Genomic DNA, 25682 nt, shown 5'->3' with positions numbered 1-25682 from the left:
TCCTTGGAGCTCTGAGGGTGGCTTTCCCATACCCAAAAGAGAGAGCTGACTTGACTTTTTGTGGCATCCTCTCCCCTCAATTCTAGCCCACCTGACACAAGTCCATAACGATGCTCTCGTGGATCTTCTGCCATAAGTGAGCTCGGAAGATCTGGATGAGAGAGATCTTCAGTGTGGGGATCTTGCCGTGCATGAAGATACCTGTCAGGTCCAGCTGCACCTGAAAGCCTACGTATACCTGACAGGAAAAAGAGAGTGACACTAGAGACCGAGAGGTTCTCAGGACATAATTAAGGAAGTAGAAACCCTTGTTTTTAGCTTCCCATCTCCCATGTCTATCAATCACACTCACATTGGCTCGGTTGATGGTTGGGGACCACCAGAGGGTGAATCTACGATTGGGAATCTGGTTCAATCCTGATCGCTGAGCATTGGTTAGTTTCTTCCACTTCATAGACTCCTCAAAACCACTGGCCTTCTCCCTGGGAAGCAGAAGAGACCAGGTAAAGTGACATCCTGCCATCCCCCAGAGCACTGCTGACCACCTGGGGTGGCTGTGTGGGCAACACCGCAGTAGAACACAAAAGCACATGAGGGATGAGCTCAGAGAGCTGTGACATGTGAGAGGTCACTGTAAGGGGAGAACAGAATCCTCACCAGAAAAGCCCCTCCCAGGTAGGGAAGTAAGTGCCCTTGAAGAGAGTGTGTTCCAGAATGCCTTCCACACCACCCAGGGCCTGGATCATGTCTGTACGGTAGTTGTTCAGGTTCCAGAGCTTTCCATCATGCCGCTGGTGTGTCCACCAAAAAGGGTTCTGCTTCAAAACCTAGATGGCAAGGCAGGTACAGTGAAGCTTCTGGGTGCCCACTGCTCCAGGTTCCCAGCATGGCCACAGACTCTCCTAATTCAGGGAAAATCTCTCCACTATCCCCTCCACGTACCTGGTACTGCTTAAAGTCAGTTCGGACACGCCAACCCTTATCATAAGCCAGTGTGTGCCGGTCCTTCTGGAAGAGGGTGTTGATTCGAGGAATGCCACGATCCCATGAATCCTCTAGATCTTCTAGGGTCAGTCGTCTGCCAAGGAAAAAAGATCAAAGTTAAACAAATACTCATATGAAGAGTTCAGCATTCCTCCCTGGCCAAGGATAAATAGGGTCAGACATACAACTTACTTCCTTGACTCCATAAAAATACAGCATGCTCTACTCCTGATCTCCAGGCAGGACTCAAAGGTCACCCCCCTCAACAGGACTGCTATGCCCTCCCGGATGCCCACCTGTTCTGCGCAATGGCCTCTTGTCTCTTGAGTGCATACTCAGCCCAGACCCGCTGAGAATCAATGAACTCACTCTCCCAGGGCTGTATGTAGCGATACAAGTTGGGAATCAGCTGGTCTTCTTCATGGCTCATTCCTGAACGAAAGTGTGTGATACCTACATCTGTCTGCTTGGACCACCTGTTTGGGGACACAACCGAGATTAGAGAAAAAATAAAAACTGAAAATAAAGAAACATCCCGGAAGAGATTTGGGAACATATGTATATGTATAACTGATTCACTTTGTTATAAAGCAGAAACTAACACACCATTGTAAAGCAATTATACTCCAATAAAGATGTTTAAAAAAAAAAAAAGAAAAAAAAGAAACATCCCCTTCCCTCAGGTTCCCTAGCAAGATTTTCAGCCAAGTCCTACCTGAGGTCAGATTGGGGGATGAGCACATGGCCCATTGAGAGCATGCCAAGTCCACCCAACTCCTTAGGGGTGTAGAACACGACAGGCGGGAAGCGACTCGGCATCTTGGAGTTGAGGCCAATCTTGATTCGTGTCTGGATCTTGTTCTCACACTTCACCAGCAAGTCCAGGAGCTCCTGGGTGTTCACCACAGCCTCCCGAAAGTATGTCATAAGGCCAATAAGAGCTGTGTTCCACTTATTCACAATCTGAAGATAGTGAAAAAGAAGTAAATTATAGATAAGTCATTGCAAGGACAGGGTGTGTGGCTAGGAACCACCAGATACAATTAGTTATATTCTCCCTAGTTCTCAAGAAAGATTTGAGCTCAATGTCATTAGGGAAGTGTGTATAAATCAAAATCACTATGAGATACTACTTAACACCCACTGCAATGGCTATAATATAGTTACAAGGATGTGGAGAAAATGGAACTCTCATATACTGCTGCTAGGAATATGAAATAGTGCAGCCACATTGAAACAGCCTGGCAGTTCCTCAAAAGGTTAAAGAGAGTTACCATATGACCCAACAGTTCTACTCCTAGGTATATACCCAAGAGAAATAAAAACATATGTCCACACAAAAATGCATACACAAATGTTCACAAAAGCATTATTCGTAAGAGCCAAAAAGTAGAAAAAAACCAAATGTCCATCAACTGACAAATAAATAAACAAAATGGTGTACAGCCATATTATGAAATATTATTTATCCATGATAAGGACTGAAATATTGATGTATGCTACAACATGGATAAACCTTGAAAACATTATACTAAGTCAAAGAAACCAGACGAAAAAGGTCACATACATGATCCATTTATATGAAATATCCAGAAGAAACAAATCCATACAGACAGGAGGTAGATTAGGGGTTGTCAGAGGACTGGGGCAGGGAGGGACATGGGGAGTGAGTGACCGCTAATGCGTATAGGGTTTCTTTGTGGGGTGATGAAAATGTTCTGGAATTAGTGGTGATGGCTGCACAATTTTATGCATATAATGAAAACCACTGAATTGTATACTTTAAAAGTGTGAATTTCATTTCAATAAAAACATAAATTTGGGCTTCCCTGGTGGCGCAGGGAAGATCCCACATGCCATGCGGAACAGCCAAAAAATTAAAAAAAAAAAAAAAGCTGAAAGAATTTCCTTTAAGATCAGAAACAAGACAAGGATGCCCACTCTCACCACTTTTATTCAACATATTATTGAAAGTCCTAGCCACAGCAACCAGACAAGAAAAAGACATTAAAGAAATCCAGGGACTTCCCTGGTGGCGCAGTGGTTAAGAATCTGCCTGCCAATGCAGGGGACACGGGTTCGAGCCCTGGTCTGGGAAGATCCCACATGCCGTGGAGCAACTGGGCCCGTGAGCCACAACTACTGGGCCTGTGCGTCTGGAGCCTGTGCTCCACAACAAGAGAGGCCGCGATAGTGATAGGCCCGCGCACCGCTATGAAGAGTGGCCCCCACTTGCCGCAACTAGAGAAAGCCCTCGCACAGAAACGAAGACCCAACACAGCCATAAATAAATAAATAAATAAATAAAAATTAAAAAAAAAAAAAAAAGAATCTGCCTGCCAATGCAGGGGACACAGGTTTGAGCCGTGGTCTGGGAAGATCCCACATGCTGCGGAGCAACTAAGCCCGTGCGCCACAACTACTGGGCCTGTGCTCTACAGCCCACGAGCCACAACTACTGAAGCCCACACGCCTAGAGCCCGTGCTCCTAAACAAAAGAAGCCACTGCAGTGAGAAGCCTGCGCACCTCAACGAAGAGTAGCCCCCGCTGGACGCAACTAGAGAAAGCCCTCGCGCAGCAATGAAGACCCAACACAGCCAAAAATAAATAAATAAATAAAAGCTTTTGCACAGCAAAAGAAATTATCAACAAAATGGAAAGAAAGCCCACTGAACCGGAGGTGATATTTACAAACGATATATCTGATAAGGGGTTAATACGCAAAATACTGGGTCGGCCAAAAAGTTCGTTCAGGTTTTCCCATAACATCTTATGGGAAAACCTGAACGAACTTTTTTGGCCAACCCAATACAAAGAACTCATACAACTCAACATAAAACAAAACAAAAACAAAAACCTGATTTAAAATGTCTATTCAGCAGAGGAGCTGAAGAGACATTTTTCCAAAGAAGATATAAAGATGTCCAATAGACACATGAAAAGATGCTCAACATCACTAATCATAAAGGAAATGCAAATCAAAACCACAATGAGATGTCTCCTCACACTTGTCAGAATGGCTATTATCAAAAAGGCAAGTAACAAGCGTTGACAAGGATGTGGAGAAAAGGGAACCCTCGTGTACTATCGACGGTAATGTAAAGTAGTGTGGACACTACAAAAAACAGTATGGAAGTTCCTCAAAAAATTAAAAATAGAACAACCATACAATCTAGCAATTCTACTCCTGGGTATTTATCTGAAAAAACAAAAACACTAAAGATATGTGCATCCCCATGTTCACTGCAGCATTATTTGCAATAGCCAATATATGGAAGCAACTTAAATGTCTATTGATAGATAAATGGATAAAGGAGATGTGGTATGTATATACACACACACACACACACAGAGAAATATTACTCAGCCATAAAAAAGAATGAAATCTTGCCATTTGCAACAACACGGATACTTGGAAGGGTGGGGGAATGAGTGAAATAGGTGAGGGAGACTAAGAGGTACAAACTTCCAGTTATAAAATAAGGAAGTCATGGGGATGTAATGTACAGTATAGGGAATATTATAATAACTTTGTGTGGTGACAGATAGTAACTAGACTTATCCTGGTGATCATTTTGTAATGTGTAAAAGGAGCAAATCACTATATTGTTTACCTGAAACTAACATAATATTGTAAGTCAGTTATACTTCAAAAAAAAAAGAGATCTGCAAGTTCCCTGGTGGCCCAGTGGTTAGGATTCTGGGCTTTCACTGCTGTGGCGCCAGTTAATCCCTGGTAAGGGAACTGAGATACTGCAAAAGCTGCACAGCGCAACAAAAAAAAAAAAAGAGAGAGAGAGAGATCTTTGAAGACCCATGAAGGGATCCATTTGCAGGCTATAAAACTCCGAGGTCGTGCTTGCTTCGGCAGCACATACACTAAAACTGGAACGATACAGATAAAATTAGCATGGCCCCCGTGCAAGGATGACACGCAAATTCGTGAAGCATTTCATATTTTTTTGTTATACAGCAGCACCTAACACAACAATGTAAAGCAATTATACTCCAATAAAGATGTTAAAAAAAAAAACAAAAAAACTCTGAGGTCAAAGAAAGAACCACCACCAGATCAGTAAGCTGAACAAGTCCCACAACTCACATAAGGTTGACAACAGTTTGTGTGCTCACCAGCCATACAGAGACTTTGTAATAAATGGGAATTAGGTATAGGCCATAGAAAGTTATCAACTTAGTAGTGGAGATAAATTAGCCCCAGAAGAAAGGGTGCTCTGGATTCACTATAACCAAGAAGCTTAAAATTAAAAGCAAGCCTCAAAAGGATCAGACTAAACCACAAGTTACTGAACTGTACACCAGAACACAACCCAACACTCTTTAAAGGAATATAACAAAATCCATAAATCAATATAAATTACACAATTTCTAGCATCCAATCAAAAACTGGATGCATACAAAGAAGTAGGACTAAATTACCCATAAACAGAAGAAAAATCAATCAGTACAAACAGACCTGGAAACAAGAGACGATGGAATTAGTAGACAAAGACCTTAAAACAGCTATTAAACGTTTTATAATTATGCTTGAGTATATAAAGAAAAACATGAACATAATGAGGAAAGAAACAGAAGATGTTAAAGACCCAAATGAAACTTTTAGAGATAAAAATTACAATATCTGAAATTTTAAAATGTACAGATGGGATTAACAACATTGTAAAGCTGCAGAAAAAATAATGAAGGCAAAATAAACACTTTTTCTGACAAACAAAAGCAGAGTGTATTCATTGCCAGTACACCTTTACTACAAGAAATGTTAATGGAAATTCTCTAAGCAGAAAGAAAACAATACCAGATGGAAATCTGGATCTACATAAAGTAATGGAGAACACCAGAAACAGTAAGTATGTGGGTAAAATGTAAAAGACATTTTTTTCTCATTTTGTAATTTCTGTAAAAGATAAAAAGGCTGTTTAAAGCCAAAACAGTAACAAAGTATCACTGTGTTTATAATACAGGTACAGTTAAAACATACGACAAAAACACTACAGGGACTTCCCTGGCCATCCAGTGGTTAAGACTTCTCACTTCCACTGCAGGGGGCACGGGTTTGATCCCTGGTCAGGGAACTAAGATCCTGCATGCCGTGGGGCATGGCCAAAAAAACAAAAAAACAAAACAAACAAAAAAATACAAAGAATGAGGAGAAAAATGAAAGTATATTATTGAAAGATTCTCGTACAATATGTAACGTGATAGTGGACTAGTGGTCACAGTAAGTCAGAGATATATACTGTAAACCCTACAGCAACCAATAAAAAACAAAGAAGTGTAGTTAATAAGCGAAGTGTGGAGATAAATTAAAATCATACCAAAACCCCACTCAATCCAAAAGAGGCACGAAAATGAGTTACTCAGTTTTCCTGGGTCTCTCCCACATATATATGTTATGAAACTTTCGTTTGATTTTCTCCTGTTTAAAAAATAAATAAAAAAGGCAGGAAAAGAGGAAAAAAGCAGAATAAAGAACAGAGAACGAGACGGCAGATTTAAACTCAACAACACTGACAGTCATATTAAACTTAATTGGAGTGTTTAGACCATTTGTAAGGCAAAGATTGTTAAACTGAATTTAAAAAGCAAGAACCAATTAAATGCTATCTATAAGAAGTTAACTTTAATTATAATGACACAGATTAAAAGTATAAGAATGGAAAAAGACATCCATGCACACACAAAACAAAGCTAGAGGGGCACTACTGATATCAGACAAAGTAGACTTCAGAACAGAGAATATTACAAGGAATAAAGAGGAATATTTCATGATGATAAAGGAGTCAATTCATTAAGAAAATATAATAATTCTATATATACTACATACTTAGGGACTTCCCTGGTGGCGCAGTGGATAAGAATCCACCTGCCAATGCAGTGGACACGGGTTCGATCCCTGGTCCGGGAAGATCCCACATGCCATGGAGCAACTAAGCCCGTGCGCCACAACTACTGAGTCCGCACGCCACAACTAAAGCCTGCAGGCCTAGAGCCCGTGCTCCACGACAAGAGAAGCCACTGCGAGGAGAAGCCCATGCACGGCAACGAAGAGCAACCCCACTCACCGCAACCAGAGAAAGCCCGTGCACAGCAACGAAGACCCAACGCAGCAAAAGATAAATAAAATTAAATCTTTAAAAAAATAATAAATATATTACATACCTAATAACAGAGCTTCAAAATATATGAAGCAAAAAATCATGGACCTGTTGAAGCATAAGATTCAAAAAAAAAAATTATATAATTATGCCCAACAGTATGAACAATACATATTCCTTGCTGGAGTGTCAACAGAGTTGCTTCTACCTATTGAAATGCCTATGTGTGCACCAGCTGTAAAGTTCATTTCTAATTCTAGCTGTATCTTCAGGTACATGATACAGCATTCCACCTGGCACACTCCTTGGTCATCACCCATACGCAGGTTCTTGGACAAAAAGTTTGTCAGTTTGCATTTTGGTCTCAATGAGATGGCTCCCTACTCCCCTAAGCCTGTTAATCTCCTGATGACTCCCTTCTTGGTTTTCTACCTGTAAGCCAAGCCAATTATGCTTTGCCCAACTTTGACTAAATATTTAAAAGATACCAGAGCAGTCTGAACTTCAGACATTCTTCTGTGCTCAAAAAAGATATAAATTTCTGGAAAAATGTCATATGTCTTTATGTTATAAGCTTGGATGTCTTAAACAAAGTGAATGGTGTCTCTAAAGCCAAAAATAAAAAGAGGAACCTGAAAAGGGAAATAAATCCACGACTTATGACAATCTTCTCTCAATAATTGATAGAAATAGACAAAAGAAAAAAAAAAGACATAGGACTTGAACAACACAATCACTTGACTAAACCTAAATGACATTTGTAAAACCCAACAAAGCAGAATACAGATTCTTTCTCAAGTGCACACGAAGACAGTCACCATATATGCTAAACCATAAAACAAGTCTAAATACATTTGAGAAAACTAAGATCATAAAGAGTGTTTTCTGACCATAATGGAATTAAACTAGATACTAATAAAAGAAAAATACCTGGAAAACCCCTCAAATAATATTTGAAAATTAAACAACATACTTCTAAGTAACCTATGGGTAAAACAAGAACTCACAAGGGAGGGACTTCCCTGGTGGTCCAGTGGCTAGGACTCCACGCTCCCAGTGCAGGGGGCCCAGGTTTGATTCCTGGTCAGGGAACTAGATCTCACATGCATGCCGCAACTAAGAGTTCACATGCCGCAACTGAAAGATCCTGCATGCCATGACTGAAGACCCTGTGTGCCGCAACTAAGACCCGACGCAGCCAAATAAATAAATAAAATAAATTTTAAAAATACATATGAGTAAAAAAAAAAAAAAGACAAAAGAAGAACTCACAAGGGAAATTAGAAAACATTTTTAACTGAATGAAAATGAAAACCTATCAAAATTTGAGGGATACAGGGCTTCCCTGGTGGTGCAGCGGTTAAGAATCGACCTGCCAATGCAGGGGACATGGGTTCAAGCCCTGGTCCGGGAAGATCCCACATGCCACGGAACAACTAAGCCCATGCGTCGCAACTACTGAGGCCCACGCACCTAGAGCCCGTGGTCCACAACAAGAGAAGCCACTGCAATGAGAAGCCCGAGCACCGCAATGAAGAGTAGCCCCCGATAACTGCAACTGGAGAAAGCCCACGCGCAGCAACAAAGACCCAATGCAGCCAAAAATAAATAAATTAAATTAAAAAAAAAATCAATGAAACCAAAAGATCAATCTTTGAAAAAGAGAGCAACCACAAAATACCAAACGATATAATCAACACTTTAACGTAAGGAATACGTTTGCTAGGCAATTGTTGAAGTGAAAGATCACATTGGCTGGAGTTATCACAGGAATTAGCCTTGAGCAAATAGTATTCAGACAGGCAGGATGAAGTGACTCCTGGATGAGGTAACAGCTTGACCTGAATCAAATCACAAAAGCAAAACTGAGCATCTAGCTTGTGCTCAGGATGAGACAACCAAGGCAACAGACCTATAGCAATGAGAGCGGAGAGCTGGGGACCAGAATGGGCTAGATCTGGGAATAAAGCAAACAGACTTCAGTAAGACAACTCCGAGTCTTAGTAAGTTCTCTGACTGTATTTGGTCCTTAGAATCACAAGATGCATGGTTTGTATCACAGAACACTCCAGTTCTGCTGCAGTTACCAGTGCTTTATTCCCAGAAGGGAGTAAGTATGAATTCCCAAGGAGTATCACATTCCTTTAAGAATAGCAGAAGTTCCTGGGGATGAGGGGAGGCAAGAAAGAGAATAACACTGAGTGATTCCATGTACTAGGTACCATGGTAAGAACTTGACACATATTAAGTCTTCAGAAAAAAAACAAATTCAATTCACATAACCTGCCCATCATGGCACATGACCAACTTGGACGGGAATGTGGAAAATAAAACTGATGTTAGGATGATGGGATTCTGGGTGTTTTCTGGGTTCTGTTAGTATTTAATTTCTTTTTACTGTAAGTGAAAACATAACTGGTAGAAAAATTAATGGGAACTTTTACTGTGTCCTTTTGAACCATGGTACATTAGACAACAAATTTTTTCCATCTAAAACTAAACACATAGCTGGGGCAGGGGCAGGGGAGATGAACAGGCAGAGAACAGAGGATTTTTAGGGCAGTAAAAATACTCTCTATGATATTTTAATGATGGATATGTATTCTTATACATTTGCCCAAACCCACAGAATATATACCACCAAGAGTGAACCCTAAGGTAAACTAAGGACTTTGGGTGGTTATGATGTGTCGCTGTAGGCTCATCCTTGGTAAAAAAAAATGTACCACTCTGGTGAGTAATGTTGATAATGGAGGAGGCTCTGCACATGTGGGGGCAGGGGTTAACGGGAAATCTCTGTGCCTGCTTCTCAATTTTATTATAAATCTAAAGGTGCTCTAAAAAAACAAAGTTTTCAAAAAACAAATAATGTAAAATAAAAGTCAAAACAAAACAAGAACAGAGAAATACATCTACTGCCAGGCAAAGATGTTCTTTTCCTCTTGGCTTTAGACTAAGTCATCTACACATGCTTAAAGGGATTCCCTGGTGAAGGACAGAGAGAATGCTGTTTGTGGGAAGACAGGGAACTCAGCAGGAAGGTGGCCTTACGGTCCTTCATAAGCTAAAGCTGAGTAGGCTGCACCTTGTAAGTCAGATGATCTAATGTGGTGCATTTCTATTTTCCTTCTGTTATTCCTGGCCCATATCAAAGTCTTGTTTAAATGTTCCAGTCTTATTTCATAGCTACTACTAGGACTGAAGGAGTCCTGGCTCCAAGCCTGGGCTATTGCACTGCAGGTACATAAAGCAAGAATGGGGGTAGCACCTAAAGTGCCCCCATCAGTAATAATGACAAGTGAGTCTGGCGGGAAGGACAAGAATAGCGCCATAAGGTCCAGCCACCTATAGCCCTACTGGAGATTTCCCTTCTATTATCAACCTTGGAGGACCAAGAAATTTTATTACAAGAACTGCTTTACCTTAACACACCTCAGGAAACAAATTCCAATACTGTACTATCTGATCATAATCTCTGAGATCCCTCTAATCAATGACAGCAAACATTTATTACAAAATCTGTTGAGTAATATAGCTTATTATAAGCATCATTTGTCACAAAAGCCCTCTGAGCTAGCTAGCATATCAGTACCCCCATTTTATGGATGAGGTAACTAAGGCCCAGAGTGGGTGGGTGACTTAACCCAGATCCCAAGAGTAATGTGGTAGAGCTATGACTAAACCCAGTTTGACTCCAAAACCCATTATTCTAAGGACGATATTAAACTGCCTCCCTGACCTCTGACATTCCTCCTTTACTCAGGCTCTTACCTCTCACACATATATTCCTTTGATCCCTGTACTTTTTCCCAAGGCCACTGGCCTCTTCTGGTCTCTTCCTTCTCTCCCTCCCAATACCCAGGATTCCAATAGGGGCCAGCACCCTTGATTCCCCTGCATCCAACCCCTTACCACTCCACAACAGCCCTCTGGCAAAACCCTAATCCTAAATCAGCACTACAATCTATCCACCTTCTCCAGCCCGTTGCTGAGAGCTTGAGAAGCTGAGTAGTTCTGGGAAGAGCCCACACTCACTCACAGTTGTCGTCACTCTCTTAAAACCCTCAGTGCAGTTTCTTCAACAATCGAATCACACCCTCACCACTGTGCTCAAGTCCAGCACCCCCTGCCCCTCACTCCAGCCCAGGTGAAGCTGAAAAATGCAAGGTTTGTTATAACTTCCCACTAAACTTATCTACGTTCACAACTATGCAGACCTCTTTCTACTAGGTTCAGAGGATGCTTCCCTCTGTTCTCCCTTTACTCTATGCCTGCTGTGCAGACACCGTTCCGTCACCTACCACACTTCTCTGCTGCACTCTGAACAGCTACTGGCTCCTTGCTGTACACATACTCCCATCACTCCCATTTAAAAATACCTGCTTTGACTTCTATCTCCCTCTAGGTGGCGTCTAATGTCCCTCCTCCTCCTCCTCCTGCTCTGGCAAACTGACAGTCCTTGCCGTCTCCACTCCCTCACTTCCCATAAAGCCTCACCCACTGCAATCTGGCATTTATCCCCATGTTTCTGAAACAGCTCTTGCTAAGGTCATGCATGACGTCCTGACTGCCAAATCCAATGGATACTTGTCAGGCCTTATCTGACTGAAACACTCTTAGGCAACTGACACTGTTAAGTGCCCATCCCAATTCCTGACGGGCTTGGCATCCATGGCCCGGCACTCTCCCAGTCTGGCCATGCTGCTCAGTGTTCCCTACAGTTCCAAACTCAACCCTCTGCTCTTCTCGCTCCTTACACTTTCCCCAGATAATCTTGCTCACTCTTGAGTTTTCAACCATCTCCTTTATATTGACAGACTCCTAAATCTATATTTGCAACCCAGACATCTTCCCCAAGCTTCAGATTCCAAAGTTATCTCCACTTGGACATCCTATAGGAACCTCTAAGTTCCCCCTAGTCGCTCTTACTTTCTCACCTCATTTCTCTCCCTGGAGCTTCAAACTCATAATGCTTTTCATCAAATCTAAGAGGTACCACTAAATACACACACACATATATTTATTTTGGAATTGAAGAAATACGATATAAATAAGTGCCTGCTGGAACCTCTATCTGGATGTTCTCAGGATCGTCAAACTTTTAATATCCCAAACTAAATCCATTTATCTTCTCTCCTAAACCTGCTCTTCTTCCTGTAGTCCTCCAGTTGATGGCACCAACATTCACCTAGTCACCCATGCCAAAAACTGAATGTTATTTTGACTACCTTTCCCTCTGGCATGTCACCAAAATGAAGCTCTGCTGACTGTACCTACTATTTATCAAATCTGTTCCCCTCTGCGTACGTTCACAGTTCTCATCATTTCTATCTGGACTTCAGCAGTAGTCCCCAGACCTCATCTTTCCTCCTCCTCTTCTGAATCCATCTTCCCCACAGCTGCACGAGTGAACCACCTAACACAGAACGGAAACCTGAAAAAGTCACTCCCACGCTCAAGACCCTTATGGGATTTTTTTTTTTTTGGCCACGCCATATGGCACGCGGGATCTTAGTTCCCCAACCAGGGATCGAACCTGTGTCCCCTGAATTGGGAGCGCAGAGTCTTAACCACTGGACTGCCAGGGAAGTCCCCCCTTATGGGATTCTTAACAAGGCACGTGATGCCCTCCATGATCTAGCTCTTGCTTACCTATCCAGCCTCCATCTCCTCCACAGTTTTACTGCCGTAAACCCAAACTTTTTATGGCCTCACATGTACCACGCTGGCTACCTCTTCATACCTCTGGCTGAAAGAATGCTCTCCCTCACCTGCCTCTCACATGTTATTTCTTTCAGGAAGTCTTTCTCTCTTCCTCTCCCAGACTGGGCTACAGTCATGAACTTGAGGATTCTCACAGATTCCCAAGTAACACAAGACCTCTATAAACACATTGTACTGTAGTTCTCGACTATGCATTTGTCTCTCCAACTAGGTAGTGAGCTCTTGGAAGGCAGAGACTGTATGTCACAGGTAGTGTGTGTGTAATGCCTTGAACACAGTGGCTATCAACAAACACAAATGGAATGAATGAGTTACACAATTCCTATTATCTGACTCTTGGACGATATAAACCAACCTAAAAAGACAAACACTTTTTCCCTGCACTAAGAAAATGTATCATGAGAGACTTTAGGTAAGGAATATTAAGATAAAAAAAATGTATCCTTAACAGAACTATTACTAAAAAATTGGAAACCTTCTTTATATGCTGCATATTTAAAGGGATATGAAGGTCAGAAGGAAAGAAAATGCTACAGCTAAGAGTTATTCTAAGAGAAACCAGGATGATGTGATTTTTTTTTAATCCACTGAGGCATTTTATTTCTATGTATGCATTACATTCCTAGAAAAAGAATTCCCCATGTGTTTTTTTTGTGTGTGTGTGTTTTTTTTTCCCATGTGTTTTTATGTCTTGCTTCTTTGTGGACCACAATGCCAGCTGAGCTGTCAGTACAATGAAACCAAACTGATGGGGCAAGAGCAGAATATTCTGCCATTTTTCTAGATCTTTGAGTTGCACAGCAAATCTGGGGCTGATCACATCACTACACTTGTTTAACTTGCCTGTGAAATTCAAAGTTTTGCCCGTTCTGTGATCATCAATGATTTCAAATTCACCAGTGTAACCCTGCCTCATTATCAGAGTTAGAAACCGGACAGTGACTTTGGAACACAACCTAGTAACAACCTAGCACTTCCCTCTCTTTTTGGCATTACTGATGCTCTTGAGAGTACCAGCCAGGACATTCACGTGCACCATTAGTGGAATGGGAAGACAGCAGAAAAGAGCAAGGCGACTTTTTAAACCTTGCAGAAACTTAAGAACACACAGTTAACAAATCCTCAGATTACTCTTTTTCAATTCCAGCTGCCTTCGGCTGGGCCTTTGGAAACAACTGAAGGGGAAATAAACACTGAGATATATATAGCTCATTATACTTGCTTTTTAACATGCACATTATGTTACTGGTCAAAAGATAAACTGTATGACCTGGATAACAAGCCTGGGGACAATGCAAAAATGGTGATTTTTGTTCACATTTAAAAATCCAATTTCTACCCTTACCTTAACTTAGAATCATCACAACTACACAAAAGTAGACTGTAGATTTCCTACAGGGAATTCTCAGGAAACAACTGTGAGGTGATTTGACACTCTAAGCTGCTGTACCATGAAGCATGGAGACTAGTACACTGGACACAGTTGGGAAGAAAGGAGAGCAAAGGAGAAAAGAGCTGAAAGGGATGTGAGACGGACAAAGGACACTACTGCTGTATGTACCTTGGTGAAGGTGGTGGAGCCAGAGGCCATCAGAATCTGACGCACACGGTTGTGGAAGCGCTGCATTGACTCATCATCCACACGCAGGAAACACTGAGCTGTTCGCTCCTTAGTAACCTAAACCATAAGGTCAAGGTTAACTATCTCTGGAACTGCCACAGGAACAAGAACCACCACTTAGCCCTACCCTCCCAACAGAGCTCAACTGACTGACAATGAAAAGGTGTGCAGTATACCTCACCCCCACCTACGCAGGATGTACAGGCATGGTAATGCTACTCCTACTACCCCCTGGTCCCGCTCCAGGCTGTACCTCATTCTGTAGGTTCCAGACCCCATCCTTGTGGGTGAACTCCTCATAGCTGGTGCGGCACTTAGGCAGGATGCGGCACTCAAAACCACACATGTTGAACAGCAGGTTGGGGTTGTCCTTACTGTACACGGACACGAAGCTGTTCTCCCACTGAACTGTAGTCACTGAGCGTGGCAGACGGTTCTTGATGTCCCAGAACACTGCCCGACCCCTGCCCACAGAGAACATAGGGTCACATCAGTCTCCTAGAAGGAACTTCCCTTCAAAGGCCAGACTGATGATATCCTGACAGAGTACACCCTCCCACCCAGGACACCACCTTATAAATTCCCTCTAATTGTCCTCTGGGTCCCTCAGGTTGACATCCTTCCAGCTCCCACGGCCCCAACTTAGACTCACAAGTTGACATCATGCTTCATGAGGCGCATGCGGGCGTCTCGGGGCCAGCATTTCTTGTTATTATAGCCAACGATGTTTTCATTGTTGGGGTCAGGGTGCTCTGTCAGGTAACGCTGGATCAGGTCCCGAGCCTCATCTGCTGTGAACCTACACCAGACAAGGTGCGTTGCTGAGGGCCAAGTACACTGGGATCTCATGAGGTCTACAGCTCCAGAGACGGGGGCCACCCCCAACCTGCACCCTACTCACAGGACTTCATCCCATTTTAGAGCCCCAACCCAGCAGCAAGTACAAGAGCTGCTTCCAGAAGCTGGGCATATACCTCAACACCCTGCAAGGATAAGAATCCAGGCAAGCCCTCACCTGAAAAAAATATGGATGCGATCGATATATCTGCAGAAGAGACGGATGGGGTGGGCAGCCTCGGTGGCTATGTCTTGGAAACTGAGAAAATCGTTTGGCATCTGAGGGGGCCCAGCCATCTCACTGGCCCGGTGCAATCCCAACACAAGCAAATCCATAACCAAGCCATAGTACTGTACGATGAATGAGGCAAACTGCAGGCCTCTAATGATCCCATATGAATTCGTATGGTTCATGTCCTAGAAAGAAAGACAACTCTTAACCATGGCCAAGTCCCAGGCTTCTCGGGGCCCATCCTCTTTTGCCCTCCCCCCAGCAAATCCCAACTCAGTGGGCCAGACAACCACCCCTCCCCCAATTCCTTGCCACCCTGCCCCCAAGACACACCTTGTAGTTGATGACAACGTTGTTCTTGGCTGTCATGTAGTCAGCTATGTTGTGGTCTACGATGAGGCGCAGCAGCCGATTAAGCAGGGTCAGATCTATCTTCTCATACATCTTCTCAAATCGTGACTCCAGCATGACGTTGCACTCGCCCTCACTTGTCTCCCACACGTCCTGCAGGTTATTGATGCCTGAGGAGTAGGAAACACAGGTCTCCAGCAGGTTAGAAATTCCCTTTCAGAACTAGTGCCTACAGGAGCTATCACATTCATAACCCGATCACACAACCACTCCATTCATTCATCTGTATTGCTAGGAGAGTCAGCTGTGCTCAATGTAACATCAACACCGTTTCCTTGGTACCATGCATCAACAGAGTAAACTAATTATGCTGACTGGATGAGAATTTTCACACAGAACTTAATTCATCTCCCTTCCTCAAGGGCAATCCCAGAAAAGTTTTACCTTGGCACCACTTGTAAACAAGCAGAGGAGGTGGTTCTGTGTCAGCAGGCTTGATCCAGGGTGGGAAAAGGCGGCGCTTGTCAGCTTCATACCACAGGTACTGGTCCAGGTAGGCATCAGTTATCTTCTCCAGTGGCTCCACATCATACACTGGCACCAGGTGGCTATAGAGGTCCATGAACTCAATGCCCACCTGTGGGACAAGGAAGCTGGCTCACACCAACCCACCAATCATCTGAGGCAACCTGCCACCCTGGGTGCCATGAATGAATCACAAAGCCAAAGGAAAACGTGGCGGGTATCTGACTCACTTCTTTAAAGGCTCTCTGTGTGAGAAGGTGACGCTTGATGCGGGACAATGCCTCGTGGGGGTTGTCATAGGCTTGCTCGATCAGACCTAGCTCCTCCCTCTGCGACTGGTTTAACCGAGACTTCACACTGACAAGGCAAGAGTAAAGGTGAAAGGGAAAACCAAGAGGAAGCCATCCTCAGAAAGGCCTTCTTTCTTTGGACTCTGACGATGATGCCATTCTCCCCCTGTCACCTCCCCACAGGAGCCTGTCTACTCTACTTCTCACCTGTAAGCTTCCTTGAGCCGCTCCAAGGCCAAGATGAGCAACTTGGTGTCATGCTTGTAGGAGAGTGGGGGGAATGGGATGGGTGAGAATCTACGGCTTTCCAGCCAATGCACAGTGGTGGTATACACTGCCACCGCTTCTTCTGCTGTGATGTAAGGCCCGTCCTGCAAGGTGGACATGATAATTAGCTTCCCACCACAGCCCAATCCCACCAGGGCAAGGGACGGTCCCAACTTTGCAGTCCACCCTCCTGCCCGCCCCCGCACACCAAGCCCAGCCGACTCTGCCCAACCTTTAGGTAGTTGTGCTGCCGCTCTTGTTCTGCCTTCAGGTAGAGCCGAGTGAGGCGTCCCAGATTCTTTTTGCAAACAGTCTTGTCTACAGTGGCCCCACGGCGGATACGTTCTCGGTTGTAGTGCGCAGTGTTGGTCCACCAGTCAGCCTTGGCCTTCACGTATCGAAGGATCATATTCTCTATAGGTGTTGGCAAACCAGGGACCTAAAAGTGCAAAAGGCACAATGAGAAGTGATGGGAGCCACGTGGTCCCCTAAGACATTCCAGAAGTGGTCATCCTGAGCCCAGGAAGATGATGTCTATGCCTCCTCGGAGTTGGGGAGACACCCACCTTCCAGGGAATATTGGCCTTCCAGCAGCGCCAGGCTTCACTGAGGTGCTGCAGGATTGTCCGGGCCTTGTTCTGTTTGATCCCCTCAGGCATCATGTCCAGAATGTCATGCATCACAGCTGCCCGAAGCTCAAGGTCAAAATGTGACTCCACTCGCTGCTTTGTTACGGTCTTTGCCACCCCCTTTGAGTGTCGGCCTAGAAGTGAAAGTGAGTAAAAGCAAGATTTGTTGCTCCTGATAAGCGTCTCTACCTTCATGCTGCTGCTTACCATGGTTATAATGAAATCAGTAGTATAAACAAAGCCCAGCACATGCAAGACAAGATACGTCAGATATTCAGAACTACACTTCTGAGGAATTTCCATCCTGTAAATGCTCGATAGCCTCAAGGCCCCAAAGCGAAGCCCAAGACCCAGAATACGAGGTCAGACTCGTTGGAGACTGGGTCTTAGAGGCAATCCAACAGGAAGGGATTCTCAGTCTCGAACAAGGACAAGGGACAGAACAGGAACACACATGATCTACCCTTGAAGTGATAATGTGAGAAGCTGGATACGGAGAAAACCACTTACCTTCAAACTGCCGGGCCAGGAGGTTACCCAGCCATCGCTCCAGCAAAGGGGTGATGCCACGCATGAAAAACAGCCAGACCCGCCAGCCAGCAGCCCAGAAACCGCAGCCAGGGCCCTTCCCTACCGGGCCCTAGGATTCCAAGCAGAAGTCAAGAATACAAGTTAGCAATTCATTCAGACAACAACAGAAAATTGGGCAGAGGTGGGGCAAAGAGCACATATATGGCAATTAAGGGAAAAAATGGGAAAACTCTGAGACCTCCATATCTAAAATGGAGTAAATGAAGAAAGCAGTCACTGAGATTCTCTATTTAGACCTAAAAGTGGGCTTTGAACGGAAGTGTTGAGATTCACAAGATGAGGGCAGTAATGAAACACTCAGAGCCTCTCTCCGAACAGGTGCCTGGAAAGAGTCCTGACTAGATGTAAAAATTAAGATGGATCTGAGAACATGAATATACGAGGGCAGGGTCCTACCGTGTTGAAGCGGTAATAGATGAGATGCTTCAGGTCCTTGCACATGCGAATCTGCCGCATCAGCTTATATTTGTACCGGTACATGCCCGTCAGCTGCCCCACGTGGGCAAAGATATACTGCAACCCATCTGCCAGCTGCAACACAATTGCCCCATCAGGCTTTAAGCTAGAGCCAGATCCACGATCAGCCCAGGCTTCACCCAGCTTCCCCACCTGGAGCCGGGACTGGGAATTCCTAGCCTCACCTGGAAGGCATCCACATTGCCCAACCGATACTGCACATGACTGTCCACCACCAGCTTAGTTAAGCGCAGAACCTCTCGACACAGATGGAAAGCATTCCCAAAACGAGATTTCTTTCGTTCCTGGAAAAGAGGCCAAGGACAGAAACAACGTTAGTCAGCAGTAGTCTGGACTGGATGTATGCCCTCCTTAGAGGCCAGGGCAAAGCCAGTCTATCCCTCAGCCCAGGAGACCCCTAAGGTCCAACGCAGGTACCTTGGTGGTGAGCGTCTTGACGGGCTTGAGGTTGAAGTTGTAGTCCAGGTGCAGATAGTTGAGGTTTTTACGGTGAATGAGAAGGTTGAGCATGTTGTAGCCCTGGCGGCAAACCTGTAGCCCCACCTCCACCCAGTCCAGCTTTGTAGACTGAAAGAATTTGGTGGCTTTGAAGGAACGGAACAGATACCTGGGGTGGGAATAAGGAGTGAGAGTTAGACTCCTGATTATCTCTGGAATGGAAAAAGTCTGAGTAGGGGCCCTAGGGCACCTCACCTCTTCTTTTGCGCTTTAGGGGGCCGGTGCTTCAGGGCATTCAGCACATAGTACTTAAGCAGCTTCTGGTAGGAGACCCTCACTTTCACAGGCTGCCCAGCAGGACAATGCTCCCGATACCTGAAAAAACAAGCCCACCAGAGCTTGGCCCATCTCTCCTTCCAGCTGCTCTGCTAAAGGCTGTACGCCCACCCAGCTGGAGTCTTTCCTCCTGTACATCCACTACCATCCCCCCCCCCGCCCCCCAGGTAGAAGCCTTACCAGTTCTTGACAAGGGGAATGTCTAGGGCCCGGCGGGTGCGACCAGAGCGTAGGTTGAAGGGCCGTGGGGCCCAAAGCAGGGCAATGCCATTGGCTGTATTGTCTGTGTAGAGGGGTGTGTCTTTCAAGAAGGGCTCCACAAACTCTGGGAGCTCAAACTCCTCGTCGTCATCTGGCAATGGTTCCTGACTCTGAAAGAAGAACCCCCGAGGGTTTATTTAGCTCCCACTGAACTGGGCAGACACTTGGGATCAGAGGGAAACTCTCTGGGGCCAAGTACAGTGGCTACATCTGCCATGGAAACTGAGCTGCCTGACAAGAGAAGCCCTGAAGGGCCAGGGCAAAGGGGGCCAAGGGAGCAGAGAACAAGGCAGGGCCAACCAGGAAAGCAAGCAGCACTCCTCACACCCCAACTGGCTCACCAGCAAAAGGTCTCCCAGAGGACCCCCCAGTACCAGGAAGAGGTGAACACTGCAATCACCTCCTGTCCAAGCTCCAAAAACTGGGCTTGGGGAAGGAGATCTGTTCATGTTACGAACATAATGGAACGTGGATCAACATCAAAAACATTATGCTAAGTGTTAAGACACAGCCGCAAAAAACCACATACTGTATGATTCCATTTATATGAAATGTCCAAAATAGGCAAATCCACAGTGACAGAAAGTAGATTAGCAGTTACCTAGGCAAGGAAGATTCAAGGGAAATACAGTGACTACTAATGGGTGCAGGGTTTCTCTTTGAGGAAATGAAAATGTTCTAAAATTAACTGTGGTGATGGTTGCACGAGTCTGTGAATAAACGAAAAACCACCGAATTATCCACTTTAAATGGGTGAATTGTGTGGTAGTGAATTACACCTCAACAGAGGATTAAAAAAAAAACAAAAAACACTGGAAATAGACCAGAATAAGACCACGTAGAGTCCCAGAGGAGAAATGATAAAACCCAAATGGATAATCACAGAAACAAGATAATACCAATAACTTGGTCTGAGCCAAGTGCCAAACTCTCACGTTAGCTTACAGCTAGAGGGGAACACTTAAGGATGGAAAACATGTCTCCCTCTAGCTGAATTTTTATCTAGTAATGCTTCTGCCCGGACAGGAAGTCTCTGTTGAAGAGCTGAGGTCAAACGTCCCTTCCTCTCACCTTGACAGAGTGCCTATGGGAAATTGGGTTGATCAAAGGATCAAAGTAGAAAGCTGGCAAATCAGGATCCTCAGTTTTGATGAACACAACATTAGGAGTGTGGTACCTAAAATGAAAGAAGAGTCAGCCAAGGTACTCCTGCCCTGGCCCAACCTAAATGCCCACCTCTCCTTTCCCCCAGCTAGGTTCTAGCTCTCTCACCAGGTGAGGTGGACATGGTGTGGAAGGTTGTTGTACAAGTAAGGAAAAGCAATCTTGTACTCAGTGCGGATGGGCTGCCGGATGATGATCTTGTTAATATCATTGAATTCATTCCAGTCTTCATCCCTAGGGTGCAACATCAAAGATGAGCAGACTAGTTGGGCAGTTTGGAAACTACAATGGGATCTTAAGGATCAAGATGAGATTTCATGGGACTTCCCTGGTGGCGCAGTGGTTAAGAATCTGCCTGCCAATGCAGGGGGCACGGGTTCGAGCCCTGGTCCGGGAAAATCCCACATGCCGCGGAGCAACTAAGCCAGTGCGCCACAACTACTGAGCCTGTGCTCTAGAGCCCACGAGCCACAACTACTGAGCCTGCGGGCTGCAACTACTGAAGCCCGTGAGCCTAGAGCCCGCACTCTGCAACAAGAGAAGCCACCGCAGTGAGAAGCCCTTGCACTGCAACAAAGAGTAGCCCTTGCTCACCGCAACTAGAAAAAGCCCGGTGCAGCAACAAAGACCCAACGCAGCCAATCAATGAATGAATGAACGAATGAATAAGTAAATTTTTTTAAAAAAGATTAGATTTTATTTAACCCAAGGTACCTAAAATCTCTACTTTCTCTAACTTACTGTAGGTTGATGTCTCGGACAAGAGGCTCAAATTTGGGGCCTCCAGGAATGGCCATATTGAGTGCCTTAGAGGTAAAAAAGGCCTTCAGATCAAACAGATAGAAGTAATTGTCATCTACCAAGTCTGTCAGGAGCTGATTGGCCAGGCGGTAGAGAGTGGACATCATAGGCAGTGTGAACTGCCAGCGTTGGTAAGTGGAACCATTCACATACCTAGGGAAAAAACAGAGGCCCAGGTCAGGTAGATATACTAGCTAGCCAAGCCATACTACCCATTGCTCTCCCAGGACCCCTTCTGGAGTTCCAAAACCCTCAGAGTTCCAAAACCCTCACAGGAGTGGTAACTCCGACCATCACTCACTTCCGGCTGTCCCTCAATGGCTGGTGGTCATAGAACCAGTCCAACACAGGGGCATCTTCCTCAGGGTCCAGCTCTAGCTGAATGGCCTCCAGTGGCTCAACATCTAGGATGTTGTCAGCATAGTCCAAAGGCGGCTCCTCATCATCAAAAGGGGGGAAACGCATCCTCTTGAAATGTCTCCTGTCTCTTTTTTCTCGACGCATCATAATCCACATTGACCTGGAAATCGACAATGTCACATAACGGTTTCTACCCACTGCCTCCGCAACCACCACCACCACACACCATGTTCCAGCCCTTCTCACCCCCACTGGGAGATGTAGACAGGTTCAATGACCCAGGGAATCTCATTGACAAAGGAAATGGCTCCAGTGATGTGGTACAGCACAGGCACATCCCGAATCTGCTCCCAAGGCATTGGCATGTTCTCCAGGAGTTTGAGGACTGCATGGGGCATGTACTTTAGGGCACTGCAACAACAGGAAGACAGATGATTAGAAGTGACAAAGTGTTCTGCTACCTGTGCCATGCAGAGAAGCCACAAAGTAGCACAGTATCACATGCCACAGAAAACCGGTCTTACAGTCCAAACCCCCAAAGTTAGTACACAGGCCCTCCGTGACCAGGATCTCTGCCTCCCCACCTCCAGCTGTGCCACTTTTCTTCTTAAACATCACTGTCCCACAATACTGGGTTTCAGTCCCTCTAAATCAACAGCTGTTCCCTTAACAGACAGCTTTTAGGCTACCTCACAGTCTATTCTCTCTGTAGCTTTCCATAAAAAATAATAAAATATTCACCACACTTTAACCATTGTCTATTATGTCACTAGGCTATAAGCTCCAGAAAGGCCATTACTTCCCGTTCACTGCTATATCCCTGGCATACAGCACAGATCTCAAAAATATTTTTGAAATAAACAAAACTTCCACAGCTGTCTTAAACCAGTTCATTAAGTGGCTAACATTTTTTTAAAAATAAATTTATTTATTTATTTATTTTATTTATTTTATTATTTTATTTTTGGCTGCGTTGGGTCTTCGCTGCCGCATGGGGGCTTTCTCTAGTTGCGGCGAGCGGGGGCTACTCTTCGTTGAGCTGCGCGGGCTTCTCATTGTGGTGGCTTCTCTTGTTGCAGAGCACAGGTTCTAGGCACGCAGGCTTCAGCAGTTGCGGCTCGCAGGCTCTAGAGCACAGGCTCAGTAGTTGTGGTGCACGGGTTTAGCTGCTCCGCGGCATGTGGGATCTTCCCGGACGACGGATCGAACCCTTGTCCCCTGAACTGGCAGGCGGACTCTTAACCACTGCACCACCAGGGAAGCCCAAGTGGCTAACATTTTTGTGTAAAAATGGAAAAGGGATATGCTAAGGTATTTGTAGCTGTACTCACCCACCTTGGGGACACAGAAAAACAAGAGTACAGAGACCTCAAGAGTTAACTACCCCCGAACCTGAAGATTCTGGTCACTTAGGAATTACAGGAAACAGGAATGTACAGGTGTCCTGCTCTGGGCTTTAACCCACTCAAAGATAGAGACATCTTATCAAAGCTTCAACAGGACAAATTAAAAGCTCCAGTCCCAGATCAAGAAAAAAAAATCAGGGCAATAAAGAACACAACTGAGAACTCTCCTACACTGTTTGGTAATGTAAATTGGTACAGCCACTATAGAAAACAGTATGGAGGTTCCTTAAAAAACTAAAAATAGGGCTTCCCTGATGGCGCAGTGGTTAAGAATCCACCTGCCAATGCAGGGGACACGGGTTCGAGCCCTGGTCCGGGACGATCCCACATGCCGCGGAGCAACTAAGCCCGTGCGCCACAACTACTGAGCCTGTGCTCTAGAGCCCACGAGCCATAACTACTGAGCCCGAGCACCAAAACTACTGAAGCCTGCACGCCTAGAGCGCATGCTCCGCAACAAAATAAGCCACCGCAATGAGAAGCCTGCGCACCACAACAAAGAGTAGCCCCCGCTCGCCGCAACTAGAGAAAGCCTGCGCGCAGCAAGGAAGACCCGACGCAGCCAATACATACATACATATATACATAAATAAATAACATTTAAAAAAAAAAAAAAACTAAAAATAGAGCTACCATATAATCCAGCAATCCCACTCCTGGGCATATATCCAGAGAAAAACATCGAAGATACATGCACCCTGATCCTCACTGCTACACTATTTACAATAGCCAGGACATGGAAACAACCTAAATGTCCATCGGCAGATGAATGGATAAAGAAGATGTGATACATCTATACAATGGAATATCACTCAGCCATAAAAAAGAATGAAATAATGCCATTTGCAGCAACATGGATGGACCTAGAAATTGTCATACTGAGTGAAGTAAGTCAGACAAAGACAAATAGCATATGATATCGCTTATATGTAGAATCTTAAAAAATAGTGGTACAAATGAACTCATTTACAAAACAGAAACAGAGTCACAGATGTAGAAAACAAACTTATGCTTACCAAAGAGGAAGTGGGGGAGGGATAAATTGGGAGACTGGGATTGACATACACACACTACTATATATAAAACAGATAACTAATAAGAACCTACTGTTGGGACTTCCCTGGTGGTCCAGTGTGTAAGACACCATGCTCCCAACGCAGGGGCTCAGGTTCGATCCCTGGTCAGGGAAATAGATCCCACAGGCATGCCGCAACTAAGAGTTCGCATGCCGCAACTAAGAAGAAGTCCACATGCTGCAACTAAAGATCCCGCGTGCCGCAACTAAGACCCGGTGCAACCAAAATAAATTTTAAAAAATTAAAAAAAAAAAAAAAAAAAAGAACCTACTGTACAGCACAGGGAACTCTACTTAATACTCTGTAATGACCTATAAGGGAAAAGAATCTAAAAAAGAGTGTATATATATATATATATATGTATAACTGATACACTTTGCTGTACAGGAAGAACTAACACAATGTTGTAAATCAACTACACTCCAATAAAGATTGATTCACAGAAAAGAAAAAAAAAAAAAAGCAAAACTGGAAGATCTGTAAGAAATTATGACAAAATTCTAGTGATTTTCTCCCGTCTTTGATAACCACTCAGATGAGCTGTCACAGAACATTAAAGTCGCAAAATGACAGAGCAGCTATCTAGGACTGAAACGTAAGAGACAGGGAGAAGGGAAAGGGGCCAAACCCCAAATGAAATACTTCCAGCATGTTCCTTACCCCAAGTACACCCTTTTGTCATGGCGAAACTTCCTGTTGGTCATGTCTCCATGGTCTCGAATGATCTTCCTGACATGTTCTGGAGGCATGTCTTCCTTTTGAGCATCCACAAATCCAAACTTCCGCTTTTCCGCATAGCGCTTGGCCTGCAATTGCTGCCATTTTCGGGCTACAAGGACACCTCAGTTTAAAGAACTGCACACCCTTAGCCTAACCACCCCCGCCTCTTGCCCTAGGGTAATCTCCTGTCAGGATGTATGACAGAGGGCAGGCACCCGGCAGAAGCACTCCCTGACAATTCTCTCGTCTACTCGCTCTGCTTTATTTTTTTTCTTCATCATATTTATCATTGCCTAGCATTTCTGTCATAACATAATTAAAGTTTTTTTTTTACTGTCCGTCTCCCTCATTGCAACTTAAACCCTGTAAGGGAAGGGGTTTTGTCTGTATCGCTATTGTATCCTCATCGTCTGAATCAGTGCCTGCAAATAATAGACGCTTTTACTTTTTTTAAATAGGTGGTTTTAGAGACTTGATT

The 25682-nt window shown here is 44.5% G+C and overlaps 1 protein-coding gene, 1 non-coding gene and 1 pseudogene across 2 annotated transcripts in view; 1 reads left to right on the top strand and 2 right to left on the bottom strand.

The window, feature by feature from the left end:
* Nucleotides 1-25682, bottom strand: part of PRPF8 (pre-mRNA processing factor 8) — a 33926-nt gene that overhangs the window by 7736 nt on the left and 508 nt on the right. Inside the window, exons 3-30 of the mRNA XM_061176748.1 lie at nucleotides 25145-25313; nucleotides 22249-22413; nucleotides 21944-22162; nucleotides 21583-21795; nucleotides 20950-21075; nucleotides 20749-20854; nucleotides 19597-19787; nucleotides 19336-19455; nucleotides 19060-19249; nucleotides 18807-18926; nucleotides 18562-18696; nucleotides 18085-18214; nucleotides 17512-17708; nucleotides 17178-17384; nucleotides 16886-17049; nucleotides 16619-16745; nucleotides 16308-16500; nucleotides 15846-16033; nucleotides 15459-15697; nucleotides 15096-15242; nucleotides 14697-14907; nucleotides 14384-14500; nucleotides 1700-1947; nucleotides 1281-1460; nucleotides 943-1078; nucleotides 658-827; nucleotides 353-482; nucleotides 92-238 (exon numbers count right to left, since the gene is read on the bottom strand). Of these exons, the coding sequence (XP_061032731.1) occupies nucleotides 92-238; nucleotides 353-482; nucleotides 658-827; nucleotides 943-1078; nucleotides 1281-1460; nucleotides 1700-1947; nucleotides 14384-14500; nucleotides 14697-14907; nucleotides 15096-15242; nucleotides 15459-15697; nucleotides 15846-16033; nucleotides 16308-16500; nucleotides 16619-16745; nucleotides 16886-17049; nucleotides 17178-17384; nucleotides 17512-17708; nucleotides 18085-18214; nucleotides 18562-18696; nucleotides 18807-18926; nucleotides 19060-19249; nucleotides 19336-19455; nucleotides 19597-19787; nucleotides 20749-20854; nucleotides 20950-21075; nucleotides 21583-21795; nucleotides 21944-22162; nucleotides 22249-22413; nucleotides 25145-25313 (4685 nt within the window). The remainder of the gene's footprint in view (nucleotides 1-91; nucleotides 239-352; nucleotides 483-657; nucleotides 828-942; nucleotides 1079-1280; nucleotides 1461-1699; nucleotides 1948-14383; nucleotides 14501-14696; nucleotides 14908-15095; nucleotides 15243-15458; nucleotides 15698-15845; nucleotides 16034-16307; nucleotides 16501-16618; nucleotides 16746-16885; nucleotides 17050-17177; nucleotides 17385-17511; nucleotides 17709-18084; nucleotides 18215-18561; nucleotides 18697-18806; nucleotides 18927-19059; nucleotides 19250-19335; nucleotides 19456-19596; nucleotides 19788-20748; nucleotides 20855-20949; nucleotides 21076-21582; nucleotides 21796-21943; nucleotides 22163-22248; nucleotides 22414-25144; nucleotides 25314-25682) is intronic.
* Nucleotides 4841-4947, top strand: LOC133081033 (U6 spliceosomal RNA). Its single transcript, XR_009698704.1, has one exon. It is a non-coding gene; the product is annotated as a U6 spliceosomal RNA (small nuclear RNA).
* On the bottom strand, nucleotides 13437-13861 carry LOC133080371 (small ribosomal subunit protein uS8-like; annotated as a pseudogene).

The sequence above is a fragment of the Eubalaena glacialis genome, chromosome 19 (assembly GCF_028564815.1).
Source record: "Eubalaena glacialis isolate mEubGla1 chromosome 19, mEubGla1.1.hap2.+ XY, whole genome shotgun sequence".
NCBI classification, from domain to species: Eukaryota; Metazoa; Chordata; class Mammalia; order Artiodactyla; family Balaenidae; genus Eubalaena; species Eubalaena glacialis.
Note: the sequence above shows the minus strand (reverse complement) of the source record. Positions and strands in the feature narration are given on the sequence as shown.